At 49.1% G+C, this 25364-nt stretch overlaps 1 protein-coding gene across 1 annotated transcript in view; it reads left to right on the top strand.

The window, feature by feature from the left end:
- The window catches only part of PLCG2 (phospholipase C gamma 2), a 146280-nt gene that overhangs the window by 66683 nt on the left and 54233 nt on the right, over window positions 1-25364 (top strand). The window contains exons 6-9 of the mRNA XM_004280106.4: window positions 6105-6189; window positions 7701-7784; window positions 19960-20003; window positions 21567-21639. Of these exons, the coding sequence (XP_004280154.1) occupies window positions 6105-6189; window positions 7701-7784; window positions 19960-20003; window positions 21567-21639 (286 nt within the window). The remainder of the gene's footprint in view (window positions 1-6104; window positions 6190-7700; window positions 7785-19959; window positions 20004-21566; window positions 21640-25364) is intronic.

Below are 25364 nucleotides of genomic sequence, written 5' to 3'. Positions count from 1 at the left end.
TCCACAGCAGCCTAGCCGGTCAGCTGTGGCTTAGCTGATCACTGAGCTGGTAAGAGGCAGAAATCTTCCCTTCCCCACGGGGACCTCCTTTGACTGAAAATTACGTATGGGTTTCATTGTGGTGAAATATACATAACATAAAACTTGCCATTTTCAGTGTACGCTTCTGTGCGTTCGTGTTGCTGTGCTGCCATCACCATCCATCTGCAGAGCTCTACCCCTCTTGCAAAACTGAAGCTCTGTACCCATTTAGCCCTCACTCTATTACCCCCTCTGCAGCCGCTGGTAACCGCTGTGCTATTGGGTTGGCCAAAAAGGTCGTTGAGGTTTTTCTGTAAAATGACATTTACGGAAAAACCTGCACGACCTTTTTGGCCAACCCAATATTTTCTGTCTCTGTGAATTTGACTCCTGTGGGCCTGTGAGCGGAAGGATGGTGCATTTTGTGACTGGCGTACTTCACTGAGCACGATGTCTTCATGGTTCATCCACGTTACTGTAGCAAGTGTCAGAATTTCCTTCCTTTTTAAGGCCGAATAATATTCCACTATGTGCATATAACACGTTGTGTTTATCCGCCCATCTGTCCATGGACACTTACTCCAGGTGCTTCCACCTTTTGGCTCTTGTGAGTATTGTTGCTGTGAATATGGGTTTCTAGTCTCTGCTTTCAGTTCTTTTGTGCATTACCCAGAAGTGGCATTGCAGGATCAAATGGTAATACTGTTCCATTTTTTGATGAACTGCCTACTGTGTGCCACAGCAGCTGCAACCATTATACATTCCCACCAGCAGGGCAACAGGATTTCATTTTTTTCTCACTTCCTTGCCAACACCTGACCTTCCTTCCTTCCTCCCTCCTTCCCTCCCGTCTTCCCTCCTTCCTTCCTCCCTCCTTCCCGCTTCTCTCCTCCCTCCCTCCCTCCCTCCCTTCCTTCTTCCCCCCCCACCCCCCTTCCCTCCCTCCAGCCATCCCAGTGGGTGTACAGTAGTATCTCATTTTGGTTTTGATTTGCATCTTCCTAATGACTACAGATCTTGAGCATCTTTCCGTGTGCTTTTTGCCATTTGTATATCTTCTTCAAAGAAATATCTAGACAAGTCCTTTGCCCATTTAAAAACATCACATGGACTTTTTTTTTTAGATATGGTAAACAAGCCTATGTTTTATTTAATTTTATTTTTTGGCCGTACTGCAAGGTATGTGGGATCTTAGTTCCCTGACCAGGGATTGAACTGGCGCCCCCTGCATTAGAAGCTCAGCGACATAACTGTTGGACCACCAGGGAACCCCCAAGCCTATGTTTTTTTGTTTTTCTTAAACATCTTTATTGGAGTATAATTGCTTTATAATGTTATGTTAGTTTCTGCTTTATAACAAAGTGAATCAGCTGTACATATACATATATCCCCTTAGCCCCTCCCTCTTGCGTCTCCCTCCCTCCCACCCTCCCTATCCCAGCCCTCTAGGTGGTCACAGAGCACCGAGCTGATCTCCCTGTGCTATGTGGCTGCTACCCACTAGCTATCTGTTTTACATTTGGTAGTGTATATATATTATGAAAGTAACTCATGTTCGTTATAGAACATTTTGGAAATACTGAAAACTAGAAAAAATTTGTGTGAGTTTGACATTAAATGGTAGGCACTGTTTAACTCTGGGTACAATTGTTTTCAGTAGATTTCCATCCTCAACTTTATTGGTTTGCTGTTCATTTTACTTCATTAATATGTAACTATACGTATGACTTTACATTGTGTTCTTCTTTAACTAATTTTAAAATTTTGGAATAATGTTACATTTAGAGAAAAGTTGCAAAGATGGTACAGAGATTTCTCATATACCCCTTTGGCCAGTTTTCCCTACGGTTCACATCATTCATGTCAAAACTTGACAAACCACATTTGCTATATGACTGTTAGGTGAACCCTAGACTTTACTGGAATTCACCATTTTTTCCACCAGTGTCCTTCTCCTGGTCTTGGATCCCACCCGAGACCCCACATTGTACTTAGTTGTTCTGCCCCTTTGGTGTCCTCTAGGCTGTGACGGTTTCTCCATCTTTCCTTGTCTTGCATGACCTTGACAGTTTTGAGGAGTAGGTCTCAGGTATTCTGTAACATGTCCCTCCATTTGTGTTAGTCTGATATTTTTGTCATGATAAGACTGGAGTTAAGGGTAACCTGAGGTTGTGTTTGGGAAGAATATCACGGAGGTGAAGGTCTTTTTCTTCACCTTGCTCAAGAGATGCCTGCTTTCACCATGGCTTGTCAAGGGTGATGGAAACCTTGATTACTTGGCCAAGGTTGTGTCTTCCAGATCTCTCCTTTGTAAAGGCCCCCCCCCCACCTGCCTGCCCCCGCTCTATTTTCTGGGAATCAGTCACTAAGTCCAGTCCGCACGCAAGGAGGGGAAACTATTTTCACCTCACCTTAAACCATAAACACGTTTACATTTTGTTGCAACTCTTTGGGAACAGTATTAACGCCTACATTGTAATTCAACCAATGGGATCTGATATTTGCTTGAAAAGTTGCCTTTTGTTTGTCATTTAGTTTGTGTCCGGTTTTTATTAATGTTCACAGTTTCACTGCATTGCGTTCAGAGGGAACGTTATGGAGCGACCCTCACGAGAAGCGTGTTTCGGGTCATCGTAGGATTCTCGGTCTTAGTGCCAGTCTGTCCCGTCGGCCGGACGCTCTCTGCTTTCTTAGAGTCTTCCCCCTGTTGTTGCTGTTCACACCGGTGGGGGCTCTCGAGGTCGGGGATCCGGCTGGTTCGGTCTTTGTAGTGTTGGTCAGATGAATGAAGCCCTCCCTCTTCATTCGTAGACGTAGCATTGTAACAAGGGACAACCAGAACGTTCTCGTCCTTATAACATTTCCAGGCCTGGGGAGACTGAGTCAAAGGCATGAATCGTTCAACATTAATCTTGACCAGGTTTCCAGAAACCCCCTCTTTTTGAGTCTCTATAGAGTTTAGTTGCCTGTTACCTGGGAATTAGGTTCTAAGGTCAGTGCATTAGGGGAAAACTTCTTCAGTCAAAATACCCCTTGCGAGAGCCCCTGAACCTTCGGGGGTGGAGGGTGGTCACTGGAATTGCATTCCTCAGGGTGAGGCTCACGGGCTGAGTCCTGCAGAGGGGCCAGCAGACCTACGGGCTGGGAGCAGGTTGTCTCTGTGGACATCTCTTTCCCACTTTGCCCCTTGCCCCTCGGCATGTGACACTGACTTTGCATAAACCGAGTGTGCACTTCCTGTTCTCGCTCAGCCTGGCCTTCAGGAGGCGGGAGGGTTGGGCGTGCAGGTGGGAGGCAGGTGTGCGGTCCAGTTCTGTCTTCAGCAGGCATGCAAATAGGTTCCCTGCGGTCAGCAGTCTTGGCTCCAGCACGTCGGACAGCCTGGGGGGGCTTTACCTGCAGAGGTGCGCTGCCTGTCCTGCAGAAGTTCTGTTGCACTGGGTCTGGGTGGGGATCATGAATGTGCCCTTGTAACAAATTCCCAACTGATGTTGATACTGGTGTTCCAGGGACCCTACTTAGAGAAGCAGACTTCTAGAGCTGCACTGTCCACCTGTGACTATTTAAATCTAAAGTAATTAAAATTAAATAAAAATTTAAAAATTCAGTTCCTTGGTCGCCCTAGGCGCATTGGACAGCCCTGATACGGAACGTTGCCATCATCCTAGAAAATTCTGTTGGGCAGCGCTGAGGTTTGAATCTCAGCACTAACGCTTACTGGTTGTATGAGTTTGGGTAAGTTCCTTGACTTCTCTGTGCCTTCGTTTCCTAATCTGTAAGAGAGATCATAGTTCCTACCTCCTGGGATTGGTTTGAAGATTCAGTGGGTTCATTTGTGACGAGTGCTTGGCCAGTGGCTGGCTTACAGCAAACACTAATGAATGTTTATTACTGTTACAAGAAGCTGGGGGTGGTGGAGGTGTCGGTTACCAGCCTCAGGGTGGCAGGTAAGTTTCCTGGGGCTGCCAACCCAGTTGTTTGGTAAAGGCTGCACCAGCGTGCAGCGTTGTAGCATCTGGGAGCATGCCAAGCTGAGGAGGGAAGCTGACATGATTGTTCAGTGCCTGTGGGGAGGGGGTAGTTTTTGCCATCCCTCCCCAAAGGGGTTGCCCTGGTTCCCTAACGCACGGTCACAGGCTGAGCCTGCAGGAAGCAGAATCTGAGATGGGCTTTGTGTGCAGGAAGCTCATGGGGAGTGTGTGCGGGTCCACACCTGCAAAGGCAGCTGGATTGTGATGCAGTCACAGTCACGGCCTCAGCTGGCCCCGTGGGGAGCTCCGGGGAGGCCCTGCAGAGCTGTCCTGAGTTACGGCCAGAGGGCAGACCATGATCTTGGCTGAGATCTGATGACAAGTCCTGGATGGGGAGAGGGGTGAAGTTGGGAGCTGCTGGCTTCCTACCCGCCAGCAGCTCCACGGGCCAGTCCTGATCCATGTGCCCAGAGCGGGGAGTGAGGGCGCGGCATGGGTAGTGGAGTGGCTAGTCCCTGCACAGGAGCCCAGAGAAGCTCTCTGGCCCCCACCTTTACCTGGGGGCTCAGTTGCTCCACTGTAAGGCGGGACCTTTGGAGCCGGTGGGCTCAGATGCCCCAGTGCTCAGATTCTCGCGCCCCCGGGCCCTGTGTTTGCTCCACTGGCCCCCCCGGCAGCTGCACTGGCTCCCAGCTCCCCAGTCCCTTTGTTCCTGGGTGTGGGAAGGTTTCCTGGCCCCGTTTCTGCCTGGAAGTTCTGGGTTCCCCAGGGGACGCCGACCTCTTCCTTGGTCCTGGGTGAGCCGCCTTGGCTACCAGCCAGGCCAGACCCTCTCCCTGCCTCGTTTTATAGCGCCATCCCCCACCACTCCTCTCCCTTCATCCTGCCCTGGCCAGGCTCTTCGTGGACACCCCGGGGGCAGGGTCCGAAAGCGGGTCTCAGCCAGCCTGCTTGCTTCTCTGCGCGGCCCGCCCTGCCGGGCCTGCCGAGGGCTTTGTGCTGCCCTCACCGTCTCTCTGGGAAAGCCCTGGGTGCCGGCCCCAGGAGTGGTGGGAGGTGGGGAACACGTGGCCCATAAAGGTCTCCCACATTAGGGAGGCCGTTAGACGAGAGACAGGGATGCTGGAGATGGGGACACTGGGGTGGCCAGGAGTCCTCTTGGCGGTCTCCCGGGGCAGCTTCCGAGTGTGGCCTGCTGCTTCCTCCCGGGCGTGCTGGCAGAGGCCGAGTAGACAGTGTGGCGGAAGCTGGGCCGTTCCTGCTCACAGCCCGGGCAGACTTCCTTCCTGGCCACGCACAGCCCCTTTCTAGTCTGACGTCTCCAGGAACGCAGAACAGTTTTCTCTGGCCACACCAGAGGCCGCCCAGACCACCCTCTCGCTCTGCCGGACACTTGGCTCCGCAGCCACGAGGGTCTGGATCTCAGGCCCTTGACCCGCCGCCCTCCGTCACTGTTCACGGCGTTCCCTGAGAGGCTTCAAATGCAGTGGTTACAGGCAGACCCGGAGGCAGGCTGCCCTGGAGTCCGCCTCTGCCGCGTGGTAGCACCCAACGTCTCTGAGCCTCGGTTTCCTCACCTGCCGCGTGGAGTGATAATGGTGCCCACCTCCTCAGGTCGTCAGACCAGCTCCGACCTTGAGCCGCATACCCTGCCCCCATCCCCGTTGCCTGTTCTGAACCCTGGGGCTCGAGAATGCATACCGTGTGGGGGGTGAGGTGTAGCGAGGGGTGAGGTGACGTCATTGCCTGGAGATCCCCGGGGCAGCCTGGCACATAGTAGGTGTTCAGAGAAGGTTGGCTCCTTCCCCTGCCTGTCTCTGGCCTTCAGTGACCTCTTCTTGGCTGGAACCCCTGTGACATTTCGCGTCTGCCGAGATTATCCGACACCATTTCTGCCCTCACTGCAAATCTCCAACGTGATCCGTGTCCACAGCCATCCCTGAAGGGTGGAGACCAGCCTTACACATCGGGTGTCTTGATCCCAGAGTCTCTGTTCCCAGTTAGTGCTCACTAACAGCTGGTGGTGGGAGATGGGAGCTGACGGGAGTAGCCAGATCCTCCACTCTTGACACCCCTCAAGGCTGACGGGGCTGGGGTTCCCCTCTTTTGCAGCATCAGCCTCCGAGAGTTGAAGACCATCTTGCCCCTGGTCAACTTCAAAGTGAGCAGCGCCAAGTTCCTCAAAGATAAGTTCGTGGTAAGTTTTGTGTCTCAGCCTGGCGATTCTGTGAACCCAGGGCTACGTGTGCCTTTCCCATGAAGCCACTACGTGCCTTTGAGCTCCACTGAATGGTGCCCAAGGAAGTCCCCCGCCTCCAGATTCATCCATCCTAGTCCAGACAGAGGGATTGTGTGAAGACCTTAAGCCCGTGTTCTCAGTCATGGCAGAGGACGTCATCCACGAAGACCATGTTCACCGAGCTGCTTGACTTGGGACGTTTCCACCAGTCCAACTTTCCCTTTCCCTCACTATCCCACAGCCTGTTTTCCTTTTAATAATATGAACACATGTGTTTCTTCTGGAAAATATTATGGAAGATTCCTTATGTAGGTTGCCAGGGATGTGGCGTTTTGTATTCAGGTCCTGATAGCGTAGTTGTCAGAGGCGACTCTTCTCTGCCCTTCCCCTCTCCTCGCACCCACCCCTCCCTTCATCCACTGATCCTTCCACCCATCCTCCCATCCCTCCATCCCTCCTTCCGCCCATCATTTAATTTGTTTATGTTCTTGTGTAATTAAGCCATTGGTAGATCTGAGTCGGGTCATTCCATGAGTGATGGGGTAGCATAGGTCAGGTGGGGCTCTTCTGAAGGGTGTAAGGATGGAGGTGATCCATAGGCATTCTTTCTGGCCTTCAGAGAGATATTGACTCTCGTCAAGGAGCCCAACAACACTCCATCCCAATAGTCCCAGTTGGTGGACTCACAGGGGCATGTCATCGGATTCCTCAGCTGAAGAAGCTCATTCATTTTTATACCAGTGAGCTCCCGGAACAGTTAACCCACTTTATGGCTTATCCAGCCATCTTTTGGCCCGCCCCCATCATTCGAACTGATCCAAGAAGGCAAAACCAGAGGAGGGTGGGGACTGACAGAAGAGAGATGGGAGAGGCATTTACCACTGACCACCACGTAGTTGGAATTTTGTTCCTTATCGAGCCTTTACCATGCAGGTGCTACGTGGATGTTCTCTGGTTTGGTTTCAAGGAAGTCCGAGGAGGGTAATAGTGGTTCTCCCATTTTACAGATGAAGAAACGGAGGGTCTGAGAGGGTCAAGTGATTTGCCCAAAGCTGTTAAGCCATTCAGGGGACAGACCTTGACTGGAGTTGAGGTCTGTTAATTCTAAGGGCTCGGTTCATTTTCTTATGCTTTTAAAAATGACCTATCTGTACATACCCTATAAATATGTCTCGATTTGAAAGTGTCTTCTGCCCCCAGAAGGAGGAGTTCTGCATTATGGCTCTTGGAATTCTGGCAAAGATCCTTCCCTTCTGGGGAGTCAAGGGAAGGATCTCACCAGGGATCCCTGGTGGGTATGTTCTCCAGGCAGATAAATTAGGAAACTTGTGGATAGTTGGGTTCAGAGGAATGCAAGTTTGATTTTAACCAGTGTTGTAGCAGAGCCATGGTATTTCTGTGAACAGGGAAGAGGCATTCTTGTGGTGGACAAGAAAAATCGTGTGGTCACTTTTTTTATATATTTACAGGAAATAGGCGCACACAAAGATGAACTCAGCTTTGAACAGTTCCATCTCTTCTATAAAAAACTTATGTTTGAACAGCAGAAATTGGTAAGATGATTCTTTTTTTCCCATTCACTTTTTGAAGGTTTTGATAGTCTTACCTTACTTTTAAAAATTGAAGTATAGTTGATGTACAATATTATATGAGTTACAGGTGTACAATTCACAATTTTTAAAGGTTATCCTCCATTTATAGTTATTATAGAATATGGGTTATAGCCCCTGTGTTGTACAGTGTATGCTTGTAGCTTATTTTATACGTAACAGTTTGTACCTCTTAATCCCCTACCCCTATACTGCCCCTCCTCCCTTCCCTCTCCCTACTGGTAACCACTAATTCATTCTCTGTATCTGTGAGTCTGTTTCTTTTTTTGATATATTCACTAGTTTGTTGTATGTTTTAGATTCCACGTGTAAGTGATATCACATAATATTTGTCTTTCTCTGTGTGACTTACTTCACTTAGCAGGATACCCTCCAAGTCCATCCGTGTTGTTGCCAATGGCAAATATTTCATTCTTGTTTATGGCTGAGTAGTATTCCACTGTGTGTGTGTGTGTGTGTGTCTGTCTGTATATCTGTGTATCTATCACATCTCCTTTATCCGTTCATCTGCTGGTGGACACTTAGGTTGCTTCTATATCTTGACAATTATTAATCATGCTGGAGTGAACATTGGGGTGCATGTATCTTTTCGAATTAGTGCTTTTCTTTCTTTCGGATACATACCCAGGAGTGGACGTGCTGGGTCATATGGTGACTCTGTTTTTAGTTTTCTGAGAAATCTCCATACTGTTTTCCACAGTGGCTGCCTCAGTTTATATTCCCATCAACAGGGTAGGAGGGTTTCCTTTCTACACACCCTCCCCAGCGTTTGTTATTTGTGTTCCTTTTGATGATGGCCACTCTGACGAGTCTGAGGTGGTATCTCATTGTGGTTTGGATTTGCATTTCCCTGATGATTAGTGATGTTGAGCATCTTTTCTTGTGCCTGTCGGCCATCTGCATGGGTAAGATGATTCTTGAGCAAATGATCGAATGATATTTTTGTTTCCCCTGTGTTTCAAAGTCCGGCATGTTCCTAAGAGACCCATGAGATGTGTTCTGTCTCCCTTCTAGTCAAGGAAATATCAAGTGGGAATGGCAGTGACATCATATTTTCATCTGTTAGATTGGCAAAAGTTTTAAATGTTATAGAGCTATGGGGACAGTGTGGGGAAATGGTGCTCTCATACCTTCGCGGTGGGAATATGAGTGGCCGTCAGTCTGATTGGAATTTAGTCTGAGCCTATTAAAGTAAAAAAAGTTCTACTAACTCTATCATCTTGTTCTGGAAGGAAATTTACCAAATTATTAATAGTAACTTGTCTCTGGGTTGAGGGATTTTTGTATGTTGTTCTTTTTATACTTTTATTCCTTGTTAATGAGAATATGTTTTTCGATTAAGATAATATGCTATTGGGACTTCCCTGGTGGCGCAGTGGTTAAGAACCCGCCTGCCAATGCAGGGGACACAGGTTTGAGCCCTGGTCCGGAAAGATCCCACATGCCACGGAGCAACTAAGCCCGTGTGCCACAACTACTGAGCCTGTGTTCTGGAGCCCGCGAGCCACAACTACTGAGCCCGCATGCCACAACTGCTGAAGCCCGCGCACCTAGAGCCTGTGCTCCGCAACAAGAGAAGCTACCGCAGTGAGAAGCCTGCGCACCGCAATGAAGACTAGCCCCGGCTCGCCGCAACTAGAGGAAGCCTGTGGGCAGCAGTGAAGACCCAACGCAGCCAAAAATAAATTTAAATCAATAAATTTATTAAAGAAAAGATAATATGCTATTTTAAAATTAAATTAAGATGTGCGTACATTTTGACCTGACAGTGGCATTTTGGGGCCTCTGTTTTAGAGAAATGAAAGCACTGAGGCCTAAGAGTGTGTCACTAGATTGCTTATTGCAGCATTATTTATGCTGGCAAAATACTTGGGAGCCATCTGAATGCCTCTCAGTAGAGCAAAAGCTGGGTAAGTTATGGTCCATCCATACTGTGTGACACTGTGCAGCTGATTAAGAAGCCTGAGTCCATTGTGTTTCTGTCCATCTGGAGGGATGTTCATGGTATTTTGTGAGGAAAACCAGCTGCAGATTCATGCAGGGAGCTAGGTCTGATTTTTTGGTAACAAACAGTGCTCCTCCTATATATGTTTGTGAGTGTTTTTTATGAACAAGGAGAAGGTATGGAAGAGTATACACACCTCATGTTTAATGTTTTTTTTTAATAGGTTACTGTGGTTTAAATTTATTTATTTTATTTATTTATTTTTGGCTGCATTGGGTCTTTGTTGCTGCATGTGGGCTTTCTCTAGTTGTGGCGAGAGGGGCCTACTCTTCGTTGCGGTGCGCAGGCTTCTCATTGCTGTGGCTTCTCTTGTTGCGGAGCGTGGGTTCTAGGCACGCAGGCTTGGTAGTTGTGGCAGGTGGGCCCTAGAGCGCAGGCTCAGTAGTTGTGGCTCGCGGGCTCTAGAGCACAGGCTCAGTAGTTGTCGTGCACGGGTTTAGTTACTCCACGGCATGTGGGATCTTCCCGGACCAGAGCTCGAACCCGTGTCCCCTGCATTGGCAGGCGGATTCTTAACCACTGCGCCACCAGGGAAGTCCCTCATATTTAACGTTGAGTTTATGTATGTCCTGGAGGGATTTGGAAAGATGCTCAGGAGAGATAATTCAATTTGTCTTTGCACCACTCCGTTTTCAACTTGTTCCAAGTAGCACATTACTTTTGCAATAAAAAAAAATGTCCCATAAAGCATAAGGCTTAAAAAGGGAGGCATTCAGTTCAATGCAGGGAGTGGCATGCCTGGTGTGTGGTTACTGCTGTTACTATTGGAAAAGGGCTTTGCAGGGGGCCGAGGTGGGTCCAGAGCAGAGCCGCGAGGGAGCAGAGAAGTGGGTAGGACTTGCAGCAAGACAGATCTGCTTTCTTCGGCTGTGTGATCTTGGGCCAGCCACTGACCACTCCCAGCCTCGGTCTTCTCATCTGTGCAACTGGGGCTATGATTCCTGCCCCACCGGGCTCTGCGGAGGACTGACGAGGGACTGGAGGTCAAGAGTGCAGGCATTTTAAAGTGATGAGTGTGAAAGACAGTTATCAGTTGCCTTCTCCCTGCAGGCTGGGCACAGGATGAGGCCTCTTGATAGGTGACCACTGGCCTTGGGACTTCGGATGTATCTGAGGTAGAGAAATGGGAGAAGCATTTCTTGTCTGCGTAGATTGGGGAAAAATACATTATTTCATAGAGTAAAAGATTCAGTTGCAGTGTGTTCACTTTTTCACGCAAGTGATAATTAGTTCTTGGTTTGCCAAATAGAGTAGAAAGATCGTAGGCTTTGGAGGTTGAAAGACCTGTGTTCCAGCCCCAACTTGACCCCTAACTGACCAAGTGATTTTGGGGAAAGCCATCTTTCCCCCTGTCACTCAGCCTCCTCTGTAAAATGAAGGTATTAAATCAGGTCATTGGTTATACAACTTTAAAGCTGTCTAACCCTGCTCCCCTTTTTTGTATGAAACCTTAATTAAGAAAACTCTGCTGCATAAAAGCTGATCAGAACACTTTTTATGTGAAAATCTGTATCTTTCATTCATAATCAATTCTTGAGAGCAATGAAAATGTTGTGATGATAGTATATAAATGAAATCCAGAATAATGACAATTGCTGTCTTAGGCAGTTGACCAGAACTGAGAAAAACTTGATTCGCTCAAGATAAGTAGTTGCAAAAAACAGGTTTTATAATCGTTTGTCTGGAAATTTCAAGATACTGTCTCATCAGGCAGAGAGCAGGCGAAGCTTGGGAATAAGGTTCCCATAAACGCTGCTGCACCTGCCAATACAGGTTACCCGCCACCGATGGTCTCCACCGCGATAAAATTCCACATAAGAGCACTTTGCATTGCGGTTCTTTCTAAAGCTCATGTATGTGTGTTTGAGAGGGAGAAGGAAGGGAAAGAAATTTGTGTCAGATTTCTGCAGAATCCCTGAGTCCTCTGGGGGTACCCTAGATGGCCCAGTTTTGGGGAAAAACATCTGTACGTACCAGAGGTTACCCTGGTGGCCAGCATGCCACATGCAGCCAGCGTTCGGCTGTACTTGGCCTAATGGTTTAAATGTTTTTTCAATGAATTGCCTACATTTAAAACTTGGGAGATTTCTTATTAAGATCCAGATTTTTCACTTCTCTTGGGAAACAAAAAAAATCGAGATCTGGCTATATTTGGCAACCTCTGAGCAGAGGGAAGCATGCTTTCTCTGGTTTGCCCCAGCCCTTCCCCCAACCCCCCATCCAGCTCTCTCTGCTAATTTATGTCACCTACCCAGTCCCTAAGACCTTCTGGGTCAACAGCCTCTCCATCACTGGAGGGTATAACTGTCCAGTCTGGCCACTGCATATTTTAATTCAGTGACTTGGAATTTGAATAACAGAGCCCCGGGCTCTATAGATAGTTACTGGCCAACTGGAGAAGCCTCAGTGCTTTTGTGTAGGTAACTGCTTCTCCCTTGTCAGCATATCATTTACTTACTGATCTCCTCACTGGAAGCTCAGGGCAGAGAAAAGCATTACCGCCGTGCTGTTAGGGGCTCAGCTGGCTTTCCTGGGCTCCTTGGGGAGACAGGGCCATTCGTGGTGATCGATGATGCCCAGACCTAAATCCAGGGAGTGGGGTCCTGCTTATCAGTAGCTCCAGGTTTCCAACTTGAAGTGGCCAGTCCCTCCTTGTGTCTAACCACCCGCTTACGTTGCTGCTGTGAAACCTCAAAGCTTCCAAAAGTTTGGCAGCAGCAGGAAGATAAGAAATTTAATTCCATGTGTGTCCCCCTGGGCGGGGGGACATACCTCTAACTAGGCTGTCATAACAGTATTGTGAATAAAGATCAGAGCTAACATTTCCTAAGTGTGAACTCTGCTGGGCGCTGTGCTGTATGTCTTACATACATTGAATTCTCCTGGCAACCCTGTGGGAGAGATACTGCTCTTATCCTCACGTTGGGGATGAACTTGCTGACACTCGGGTTACTTGCCGGAGGTCGTGAGGTTAGTAAAGCCGCGGAGCTAGAATTTGAGTTCTCCTGTGCTCAGCTTCACTGCCCACCCGCTGGTACTTCTTTTGAATTTTTTAAACTTTGGTATTAAGGGAAATGTCAAACAGAGACAAGCAGAGATAATAGTATAACAAACCCCCAAGCACGTGGCAGCCAGTTTTCAGCAATGGTCAACTCATGGTCATCTTATTTCATCTATGCCCTTACCCACCTCCCTCTCCTCAGATGGTTTTGAAGCAAACCTAAGACCTTGTGTTTTTTCTTCCTTAAATATTTGAATCTAATACCCAGCTTCATCACTGCTACTTTGCTGCCTCCCCAGCAAACCTGTGAAGTCCCCCGTTGGTTACTGGAGGCTGGGGGTCTGGCATTTACAGGCCCTGGTTATGAGTGAAGATGGTTGACTGATATCACTCTTGTTCTCGGCCCAGGACTGGAGTTTCAACCCCATGGGATGAAGTGGTTGGGTTACTGTTGATTCATCTGTTTTTACCCCCTGCCGTTTCACATGCTCTCTTCTTGCTGCCCTCTGGTAGATTCGTTTGGAAACGCGTTAGCGTTCTGTATTACTCACGTATTGCTTACGTATTATGTGTGTGAGTTCTGTATTGCTGGCATGTACATAACAGTATTACCACGATGCACGTTCTCTCTCTCAGTTTCTGGGGCTCAGGCATCCAGGTGTGCCTTAGGCTGGATTCTCGGCTTTGGGGTTTCACAAAAAGCTGCGTTTAAGATTTCCACTGAGGCTGTGGTCTCATCTGAGGCTCAGATGGGAAAAGATTGGCTTCCGTGCTCAGGTGGTGGTAGCAGCATTCAGTTCCTTGCCGTTGTAGGACTGAGGGCTCCAGCTTCTTGTTGGCTGCCCGCAGCTCCTAGTGGCTGCCCATGGCTTCTCCGTGTATGGGGCTCCCTGCCTGGCTGTTTGTTTCCTCAAAGCCAGCAAGACAGGTTCTCCAAGCATATAAAAACATCATCATGTAATCATACGCACATAATTGTGTACCTCCGTTACCTTTGCAAGTTACAGGGATAAGGCAAGGGTTTGCATACCAGGAGATGGGGATACTGGGGCTGTCTGTCCCCCATGGGTTCCCATGAACCCAAGTCTGAGTCGCTCTCCAGCAGCTCAGAAATAATCAGTAATCGACTCACAAATTATGTCCAGTGCAGTTGAAAGAACAAATGCCTTCCCGGCCTTGCAAGGTGCCAGGGAACATAAACACACACAGCTCTCTGCCATCCCATTACTATCCCACTGGGGTCTGAATATAGGTGATTTCTGTTGCTTGTTTGCCTGTTAAAGTAGAAAACAACTCTGCTATAATTTAAGGTGGCACTGATTTTCCTTTAGCACTGCTTTTGGCTAGGAGCAGTGTTAGATTTCCTGACCGTCATGGGGCAACGGTGGCTATCCTAGACGGTTGTTGCGAAGATTAAAAGCACTGGTAGAAAAAAAACAACTGGAAGGTCTCAGTCAGCCAGCACCGGGTCTGGCATGCAAAGCTGCCCTCAGAGCGTGGTATCTGCTATTACTGTCAGCCTGTCTCTACGAGGCAGAACCCCCCTGGGAGGAGGTGAGGGCAGCCGGCCTCTGGTGCGCTTGCTTTCTGTCCTGTTTCTAAAAGACCATCTTGGACACAGAAGCAACCTAAATGTCCATCAACAGAGGAACAGATGAAGAAGATGTGGTCCATATATACAATGGAATATTACTCAGCCATGAAAAAAGAATGGAATAATGCCATTTGTAGCCACGTGGATGGACCTAGAGACTATCATACTCAGTGAAGTAAGTCAGAAAGAGAAAGACAAATATCATACGATATCACTTATATGTGGAATCTAAAATATGACACAACTGAAGTTAACTGTGTGAAACAGAAACAGACCCACAGGCGTAGAGAACAAACTCGTGGTTGCCAAGGGAGAGGGGAGGGGGAATGGGGGAGGGATGGATTGGGAGTTTGGGATTAGTAGATGCAAACTATTATATAGAGAATGGACAGACACCGAGGTCCTACTGTATAGCACAGGAAACTATATTGAGTATCCTGTAATAAACCATAATGGAAAAGAATATATAGATATCTATATAGATATATGTATATAACTGAATCACTTTGCTGTGTGGCAGAAATTAACACAGCATTGTAATCTTCAATAAAATAAATTTTAAAAAAAAGACCATCTTGGTCACAATCAGTGGATTTCCCAGCATGTCCTTTGATATCTCATGTACTGAAGCAGAAGACTAGGCAGCCCTCGACAGGAAATTTGTTTCTGATATCTGGATACATTTTACTATAAGCAAAGTAATGCATATTCAGTCCATACAAGTTGAAAGTGCATTATAAAATAAAAAGGAAATTAAACTACCTGCAAGCCTACCCGTGATTAGACCTACAATTAAACGCTCAATAAGAAGTTTGATGTTTTCTCTTCCAGATTTTCCATGGGTGCGAGCGTGTGGGAAGAGAGCGACTAACATTCTGTCATATGTTGGTGGAGGAGTCTAGGGAGTGTCACAGGCTATCCTAATCAGTGGTCAGGGGAGAGACGGATCCCCAGTGCAGAAGTTAGCAGTGAATCGGGTTAGCTTTCCTATCACTGCGGTTTGTCCCCATGGCCGCTTCACATGACCTGCAAAGCACAGACACTGTGGAGGGCAAGTTACAGCCCCAGAGGATGTGATCACCCACAACGATGTGGGAAGATGCAATTCCCTGACCTTAGGTGGACCTCTGGGCCGTCATTTCTGTCCCCTCCCTTTGGCATAGCCCCTTCCCTTGTCTAGCTGGTAACTGCCTCTTCTCCTGAGGACCAAAAGTCATAGGTTACTTTTCCCTGTCGCCTTTTTTTTTTTATTATTATTATTTTTTATGTTTGGCTGCGTTGGGTCTTCGTTGCGGTGCGCGGGCTTCTCATTGCAGTGGCTTCTCTTATTGCGGAGCACGGCGCGCGGTCTTCAGTAGCTGTGGGTCACGGGCTTAGTTGCTCCGCGGCATGTGGGATCTTCCCGGGCCAGGGCCCGAACCCGCGTCCTCTGCATTGGCAGGCGGACTCCTAACCACTGCGCCACCAGGGAAGCCCTCCCTGTAGCCTTTTAACTTAACTTAATTTTAATTTAATTTAGTTTCCCTGTAGCCTTTTACTTTTCCCCAGAGAAATTAATTTATTATTTTAGTCATCCATTCAATAAAGGGGTGACACAAGAAGGCACAGTGGTCAACTAAACAGACGTCACCCTGACCTTATTGAGCCTTTATTGGGGTCGCAGGGCGTCAGAGGTGTTGCCCAGAGTCACAGAGGGCTGAATGCCCTGGCTTGGTAGGATTTGGCCATGTAACCGTACACGGCAATGTGAAGATAAGTTAATTGCTGCCTCCCCTGTGTGCTCATAGTATCTAGAGCGTTCTGCCCTCGTTGCTGGGATGTTGTCATTTATATTATGTGCCTTTGCACATACTGTGTGGGGCAGTGGCGATGGACCAGGGTGGACCTGGATTGAAACTCTGGCCCCTTGATGTTCTCGGTATATAACCTTGGAACAATTACGTGTACTCCCTGAGCCCGTTTCTTGCTTCTGAAACAGGGTTTATTTTACTGCTTTCCTAATAGGATCGGCACAAGGAGTAACCGAGGTCGGGGCTGCCCTGCATCAGCTCGCAGTCGTGCCGTGTCCGTTTCCCAGGGCAGCCGTAACAAAGGACCCACAACTGAGTGGCTTAAAAGAGCCAGAACTTCATTCTCTCACAGTTCTAGAGGTTAAGTCTGAAGCCAGGTGTGGGCAGAGCCACACCCCTTCTGACAGCTCTAGGGGACCATCTGTTCCTCGCCTCTCTGCAGCCTCTGCCGTTTGCTGGCGATCCTGGGTGCTCCTTACCTTGTAGACGCACCTCTCCAGTCTCTGCCTCCATCATCCCATGGGCACCGTCTCTCTGTGTGTCTGTCTGCAAATCCCCCTCTTTGTAAGGACTCCATTCATTGGATTTAGGGCCACCCTAATCTAGCATGACCTCCACTTAACTTGATGGCATCTTCAAAGACCCTGTTTCCAAATAAGGCTGCATTCACAGGTGGTGTTAGGACTTGGACGTGTCTTTTGGGGGACGCGGTTCTACCCATAGCACATGCTGCACATTCTTCCATCTTTAGAACATCCTCCTGACACACCTCCCCCTTCCGGCTGCCGCCCCATTTCTCTGACCCTGTAGAGTGACCTGTTCCAAGAGTGCCATCTGCGCCACCGTCTGCGCTTGCTTCCCTCCCTCCACCTCTGGAGCCCATTCCAGTCGTGTTTCCGTGCCTCCTACCCCACAGCAGTTCACCTTGTCACATCACCATTGACCTCCGCCTTGACAAGTACAGTGGTCCACCCTCTGGTCTTTGTTTTGTTCGCTCCGTGGCATGTGACCCGCGTGGCAGTTGGCCGCTCTCTCCTTGATGTTGTCGCTTGGCTTTTGGGTGCTGCACTGTCTTCCTCCTTCTCGTGCGTCGCCTCCTGCTGGCTCTCAGCCTCCTTGGCTGGGTCTTCAGTTTCTTGGCGTCTGATGGTTGGCATGACCCAGGTGAGGCCGGTGCTTGGCAAGCAAGTGCTGATACCAGTTGTTAAACTAGTTGCTGCCGGAGGGAGCTGGTGACTCCCCTCTGCCCCACCAACCCGCTGGTCCCCCAGAGTCTTGAGTGGACCCCACGGGGGACCATCCAGTGCCCGTCGGCTCCTCAGCCAGCCCCCTGCTCACACGCACTGGCGTGTCCTCAAGCGTCTGTGGCCAGAGATGGTGAGGGACAGCTTTCCCTGCAGTTATGCTGACACGCAGGCGGAGAAACGCCCAGTACCCGCTGGAACCCCAGAATGGCCTCCCAGCTGCTTTCAGGAAAAGACCCACCATGCTATTGCTGGTTTTTTGTACATCCCTACCCAAAACTCAGTCCACAGAACGCTTGTCTTCTCTGTTTACTCTTGGTGTGATCCTGTCTGGTCCCCCGGCTTCAAATAGCATCTTTATGCTGATTAATCCCAGAAACACGTCTCCGGCCCCCACGTCTCCCCTGAATGCCAGACTCCCCTGACTGCCAGCTTGCCTCGCATCTCACGCTAGAGTGTCCAGAAGAGGCGGCGTGATACTCAGCACCGACCTCCATCTCCACTGCCATGAACCCATACCTGGCCGCCCCATTGGGACAGCCCAGGAATCGTCTTGATTCCTCTCTCCCACTTCCCATGACCCCTGCCCCCAGTGCATTCTGCCCATCTCCTAACATATCCTCAGGCACCTTGGCCTTTGAATTCTGAGAGAACTGGGTTTGCTTCCATGTGTGCTACCTGAGTGGTGAGCCCTGGGCTGGGCATATTTGCCTCTTCGATTTTAGTGCGTTCTCTGCCCTGCTCTGTACCCCGAGGGGCTGATTCTTACAAAGAGGTTCCCAGGCACCTCTGCCTCCAGGGGGTTCAGCAAACGGGGTGACAGGAGGATTGCAGGCAGAGGAGTGGGGAAGCTGAGGTGTTGCTCCCCATCTTTCCTGGCTCTGGAGCGTCTCCATAGTAGAGGCACCTCCTCCTGCATCCCAGCTCCTCATGTAGCTGAAATGGGGTGCAGCTTTTTCTGTACATCATCGCAAGGCAAGGCAAGGAAGGGGCTGGCTTTAAGTAAGGACCACGTGGAGCAGACAGTTGAAGGGGGGTCACAGATGGCCTTTCTCCAATGTAGGGAAACCAGTTTCGGGATTTGGGTTTGGAAAGGATCCGGCCTTAAGCACCAGGTTGACCCAGTGATCTAAGGGCCAAATGACTCCAGATAACAAACAGCTGGCACTGCCTAAAATCCCTTTTCTTTTTAAAATCAATAGCCTTGCTGCAAATGACACATAGATGAAAGGAAGCACTTCTAAGTCATTCTGAAAGAGCGACTCCTCATCATTTTTGGTGACCTGCTTCCTTGAGATGCTCTTTAAAGCTGTGGATCATCTTTCCAGAAAAAAAAAAAAAACATATTTGCACAGACTTACGCAGATCCCCTGATTCTTCCCAGGGGCCTGTGGATACCTTTTCTGGAACATAGAGCTTCCACGTCATCCTGGAGTGCAAGCAGTTTGGCAAGAGGACTTGGGGAATCTAGAGCAGGAGTTGTTTTATATCATTAGCATTTGTAACCTGCCAGGGGCTACATTTCCATTTGTGCCCTGAATTACTCAAATGCTTATCCAATCGCAGTGTCATTAAAGATTATTTCAGTGATGCTACCTAGCCAGAAATAGACGCAGTATGGGTGTGCCTGTGTGTGGCGTGTGAGTGTGTGCATGCATGCGTGCGCGTGCATGTGGAAAATGCCTGGCCAGTGAGTGGAGGGACCCCAGGCCTTCCTGGTGGAGGAGCTCGCCATCCTTCCGTCAGTGGTTGGGAGATCAGTAGGCCATGAAGTGTAGGACCAGAGCTGTCCAATATTTGTTTCTTTCTCTTGAATTCAAGGATTAGAAATGAGCTCATTGAAATATTAAGGATTGGAAATGTACCAGTGAGGGTGCAGAAAAGGGTGTGCATTCTCTGGTGGGCCTGCGGGTCAGGGCAGCTGTTTTGAAAGCAATTTGGTGAATCTGCCAAAGTACACACCCCGTGTCCAGGCGCTTTCCTGCCCAGGAAACTACCCACTGGAAATGCTGGCACAAGTGCGCAAAGATATACATGTATGAACGTTCTTTGTAGGACTGGATATAATAGCAGAAAATTGAAAGACAGACATGTTATGGAATACACTGTGGGTTTTGAAAGTAGTGAGGTAGGGCGCTTTGAGGTTGCTGAATAATACGTAAAGCTTGAAACAACAGCAAAAAGTTGGGAGACATAGATGTCATATAATATGATAAGATAGAATTAAATGAATAGCCATAAAACAGACTCGAGAAGGAGACCTGCCAAATCATCGAGTGGTTGCTTTTCAGAAAAAAGACTCTGCAAGGGGTGAGGAAGACTTCCACCTTTTGTGTAAGGATGTAAATATTTGAACATTTGCAAGTCACATAAATGACAATGATAAGTTTTTAACAACAAAAACATCTGTTTCTTTGCATTAAGTGGCTCGACTTGTCTAACGTTCTTGTTTCATGGGTGTGTTCCTTCTGTTTTCTATTTTAGATTCTTGACGAATTCAAAAAGGATTCCTCCGTGTTCATCTTGGGGTGAGGCGCCTCTGCTGGGTTGTTGTTCTGGGTAGTTGTGCCGGGTGTTGGTGCCCTTGTGGGTCCTCCCAGCCTTGCCATCGGAACTCCAGGAGGTCACCTCTCTGGCAGGCACTGGTGGGGTCCTCCTGTTGGGGAACTGGCCATCCCAAGCCTGTGCCACGAATAAACATGCACAGCAACAGGGCTTGTGGAATGTTGGGAGGGTGACCCAGAAGGTTCTGTAGAGAAGCCTGCTTGCTTCAGGACCTCCTTTCCCAGAGGTGAGTTGGGGAAATTCCTGGCTAAGCAGAGTGAACTGAATTCAGATGAGTTGAAGCATATCAAGTGCTTCATGTGGTGCACGGCAGGGCTCGTAAATAGTGACAATGATGTTATTATTAAAGCCTAAGTGCTGCAGGACTTGTCAGGACCTCTACTACACTTACTAATTCCCCTAATTATAAAGTGGTCTATGTCCTCCGAGCCTGTCTACCTGGGAGAAATGTTTGCCATGGAGTTAATAGTGCCTAGAATGTGATTTGCGGCCCGCTGACCTGCGCCTGCTTTTTGGAAGCAGCCCTCATTGATGAGGATGACCTGGCAACTGTTCCCTCAGTTACATTCTAAGCCAGAAACCCCAAGACTCTAAAATGTATATAAAACGAATCCAATTCTTATGTGGTATTTTAATGAAAAGATTAGTATTGTTGGACTATGAGGCTGGTTAGGAAAGAAGGTTGGAAATGCACTCAGAGACAACAGACTTTTGGACCCTGAGTGTTTAGTAAAGAGAGAAAGCTTAAAGCTTGTTTTACCTCCTTTATTTCAAAAGAGACCCTCCACCTTCCACCCCCGCTGCATGTGCTCAGGGAAAAGTACAGATTTCCCCGGAATGCCCTGCTCTGCCGGATACACTTTCCATAGCGAACAGGGTTGCCAGTCCAGTGAGGTTCTGGTTTTCTGGTAGCTATGAGCCTCCTCTCCACGAGGCCATCAGTCAGCAAGCTGCTGGCCGAGGTGGAATTTCCCTTTATTCAGGGTGAAGGGGTCCGTGTCAAATGGAAAACTCTCCCAGCAGCGGGCCTCTGCTCGCTCCACAGCTCTCATCTTGCAGGTTCCAGCTGATTCTCCCTGTCCGCCAGAGTTGGGGGCTTCATCTGGCCCGCACCCCTGCTTCAGAGCCCTCGACGGCTCAGCCAACTCTGGAGTCATTTCTCCAGCATCGCCTACCCCAAACGCTCTCCACATCCAGCCCTGCCCGGGCGTTTGCTGTCCACGCCTGTCCGTGCCCGCCCGCCCTCCCTCCCTCCCCCTTCCTTCTGCCTTGCACCTGGACCACCTGGGAACAGCCGAGTGTAGATTCCAGGGCCCAGTTCTCCCAGGTTCTGGTGTCAGGGCCCCTCTGAATCCTCCTGGGTCAGGCATGTCGTCTGGGTCACCTTCGTCTTCCTGTTGGCCAGCCTGCACCAGGCCCTGCGGGGGGCACTCGACAGGGTGTCTGGGTGGCCGTCCTGCTGGCTGGGATCGCCTCCTGACTGTTGGCTGCCCCTCTCTCAACACCCTCCCTTTCCCCGAGGACAGCAACACCGACCGGCCGGATGCCTCCGCTGTTCACCTGCACGACTTCCAGCGGTTTCTCTTACATGAACAGCAGGTGAGAGGACAGCAGGGCAGGGGCTTCTGGGGTGGGGCTGCCCCAGCGGTTGCTCACCTTCTCACCATCTGCCGTCATGAAGCAGGTGTCGTCTCCCTGCTCAGTGCCGCCTCGGGGGCTTAGACCCTGGAATCAGCCCCTTTCCCAGGCCCCAGCTGGAGGAAGGGAAGGAGGACACCGCAGGGCGGGCGGACGGTGTGCTCACCTGCCGGCTTCTGCTCCTCTCAGCTCATCTCTGGTGTCGCTTCCCCATGAAGCCTTCCCTGACTCGTGGAGGGTGTGACTAAGGTGGATGAGCCTGCGGGTCCTCTGGGGGATAAGGTGGCACAGCTGTCCTTAAACAGATGACACGTGGACGTCTCCCGGAATGTTTGCGTGTGGGCTCCGAGCTGGTGGCTGAGTCAGAGTTTGTGTTGGGCAGTGGTTTTCTAGGGGATGGTTCTGCCCCAGGGCAATGGCTGCAGACTCGACTCAGAGCTGCCACTGCCATCTGGTGCGTAGAGCCAGGGATGCTGCGCAATAACTAAAGGTGCACAGGTCAGCTCCCCGCCCCCCAACAAGGAATTACCCAACCCCACATGTCAGTAGTGCCTCGGCTGAGAAACTGAGTTAGAGTGAGAAACCTGACATCCTCTCACCAGCTGTGTGACCTTGGGCAGGTGGTTTGACCTTTCTGTGTCCCACTTTCCTCCTCTTTAAGTGGGGATGAGAACCCTACCTCTCAGAATTGTGGGGATTAGACAAGATGGCCTTGATCTTTTTTTTTTTTTTTTTTTTTTTTTGCGGTACGCAGGCCTCTCACTGTTGTGACCTCTCCTATTGCGGAGCACAGGCTCCGGACGCGCAGGCCCAGCGGCCATGGCTCACGGGCCCAGCCGCTCCGCGGCATGTGGGATCTTCCCGGACCAGGGCATGAACCCGTGTCCCCTGCATCGGCAGGCGGACTCTCAACCACTGTGCCACCAGGGAATCCCATGGCCTTGATCTTTGTGTGTGTGTATGAGTACATATATATTGTGTAGTCACATATCTATTTCAAATTTTTGTTTATATCACTGGAGTTTCATTTGCTTTTATTCTCTTTAGTTTTTTTAATAGACTTTTTCATAATAACAATATATAGTCTTTTTCATAGTAATATTCAGTTCATTTACTTTAAAAAAATACTGTGTATTATAGAGCATCTCAAACATACACAAAAGTAGACAGGCTGGCATCATAAGCCACCCTGTACCCATCACCCTGATTACAAAGAACATTCTGCCACTTTGATTTCATCCATCCTCCATCTCCATACCCACGTGTCTCCCTTCCCTTCTTTCCTTCTTCATTTATTTGCTGGAAAATTCTAAAGTAAACCCCGGACTGTGTATCATTCCATTTGAAAATACTTCAACATGTCTCTCTTATGAAATGGACCTTTTTTTTTTTTTTTTTTTTAGAAAACATGGCCATAATACCCCTGCTACACCTTTCACAATGAACACGAATTTCCTAGTGTCAGGCAGTACACATCCCACGTTCAGATGTCATTGATTGTAGGGAACGTAAACAGACGCACGCTTGCGCGAGGGGCAGAGCTGGTAGCTGCTGTGGTGCGTGATGAACGCTGACCGAGGGCTCTGAGGTGTCGCGCTTTCCCCACGTGGGGTGAATGGCAGTGACCAAGAGAAGTCTTCCTTGCCCCGCCTGAGACTACAACCCAGGGCAGGTGAACTGAGGGGGGATCCGTGAATTCTGTTGAGCACGATTACACGCACGGTGCGGTGCTGCCAGGAGAGTGAAGCAGAGACAGAGGCCCAGGCTGTTTGCTTTTCCGCCGTGCGCTTCCTTGCGCTGAATTACTCAGTTTTGTACAGAGCCGTTGAAGTTAAACGGTTAAACTCCTAGACACAAGTAGTCTTATATCCTGGAATCCACCACCTCGTGCTCAGTAATTTTATTCCAGGGGAGGGTCACAGGCTTTCCCTACACCGGCCCCGTGGCTGGGCTGCCCTCAGAGATCAGGGCTGTGGGCCCAGAGCAAGGTACAGGGCGTTAGGATCCCGCATCCGGGAGTGAGGACGCAGGCAGCCCATGAGCATGTGTGTGGGTGCGCGTGACGGGAACAAGATGTGCTGCCAGGGATGGGGCCCCTGAGCCGTACGTTTTGTGGACCCGGAATGTCCCAGCTTCCAGCGCTCTGTGGGATGCAGGCATGGAGCAGAGTCAGTGACCTAGGACGTTTGTTGGGGGTGGTGGATGCTCATATGTGGAATAACCACTGTAGCACTTGGTGTGCGAATTAGTACAGGTTTTTAGAAAACACATTGGCAATACACAATTAAAATGAAAACTTTGAAAAAAGGCTTATATACTTTGATTAAATAATTGCTCTCCTAGGAACTTATCCTAAATAATGGCAGCATTTTTAATAGAAGTGAGAACTTGGAACTGATCTGAATTTCCATTCGAGGGCTGGTTAAATGCGCCGCAGTCCAGCCCTGGGAGGCATGGGTGATACTGACTGACCCGGAACTGATGTGCCTGCGTTGGTCTTGGGCTCATCATTAGGTCAACTTAATTAATGACTGAAGCCTCAGCTTTCTTATTTATATAACTGGAGAATAATATTATATGTCCTGCCTGGGCTTATGTGAGTTCAAAATGAGCCGCCATGTGACAAGGTTGAGCACAGAACCCGGTGGGCTGCCCCTGCCCAGTGTTGACGGCCTCACCATGCTGGTTCCTCTCATCACTACTCTGATCATTTTCATTATTATATTGATAGTTGCCCAACTCAATACCCCACACCAAGTAGATACATTTTTCTACCCCCCCAGACTATTCATATTTTAAACTCCTTTAGGGAGAAGATTTCTTATTTACAGCCAGTGCAGTTCCAGGTTATAGCAGCTAAGTTCCCATTTTTTTGTTTTTGTTTTTTAATTAACTAAGTAATTAATTTATTTGGCTGCATTGGGTCTTCGTTACTGCACGTGGGCTTTTCTCTCTAGTTGTGGCGAGCAGTGCGTGGGCTTCTCATTGCGGTGGCTTCTCTTGTTGCGGAGCATGGGCTCTAGGTGCGCGAGCTTTAGTAGCTGTAGCATGCGGGTTCAGTAGTTGCAGCTCGCGGGCCCTAGAGTGTGCAGGCTTCAGTAGTTGGGTGCGTGGGCTCAGTAGTTGTGGCACGCGGGCTCAGTAGTTTTGGCTCATGGGCTCTAGAGCACAGGCTCAGTAGTTGTGGCACACAGGCTTAGTTGCTCTGCGGCATGTGGCATCTTCCTGGACCAGGGATCGAACCCATGTCCACTGCATTGGCAGGTGGATTCTTAACCGCTGCGCCACCAGGGAAGTCCAGTACCCGTGTTTTTTTATGCGAAAGCTTTTTAGGAGAAGGAAGCAGGAAGCTTTTGGCCTTTTGGGGGCGTCTAGGGCTGGCAAGGCATTTGCATTAAGTATCCTACAATTTGAGTTTCATGCTCTGGTATTCAAGGATTGCATCACTGCTGTATTCAAATGAACTGGATGCTTCCCCAGCTCCCAGCTATTGGGTGTCCTTTATCCAAGTAGATTTGCAAGGATGAACAGCAAGGCTTATTGTTGATTTGCACCCACCTCATTTGTGTCTGCCCTTATGCTTTTCCTTGTTTCAAATGTCCTGATCTGACCCTTTCCATCCAACTGCACACGTCGGGTAACACATGTGCTTTTATGATTCTTAAAGATGGAGATTTTAGAATGTT

Source organism: Orcinus orca, chromosome 20 (assembly GCF_937001465.1).
Source record: "Orcinus orca chromosome 20, mOrcOrc1.1, whole genome shotgun sequence".
Taxonomy (NCBI): domain Eukaryota; kingdom Metazoa; phylum Chordata; class Mammalia; order Artiodactyla; family Delphinidae; genus Orcinus; species Orcinus orca.
This window is presented reverse-complemented; position numbering and strand designations above follow the sequence as displayed.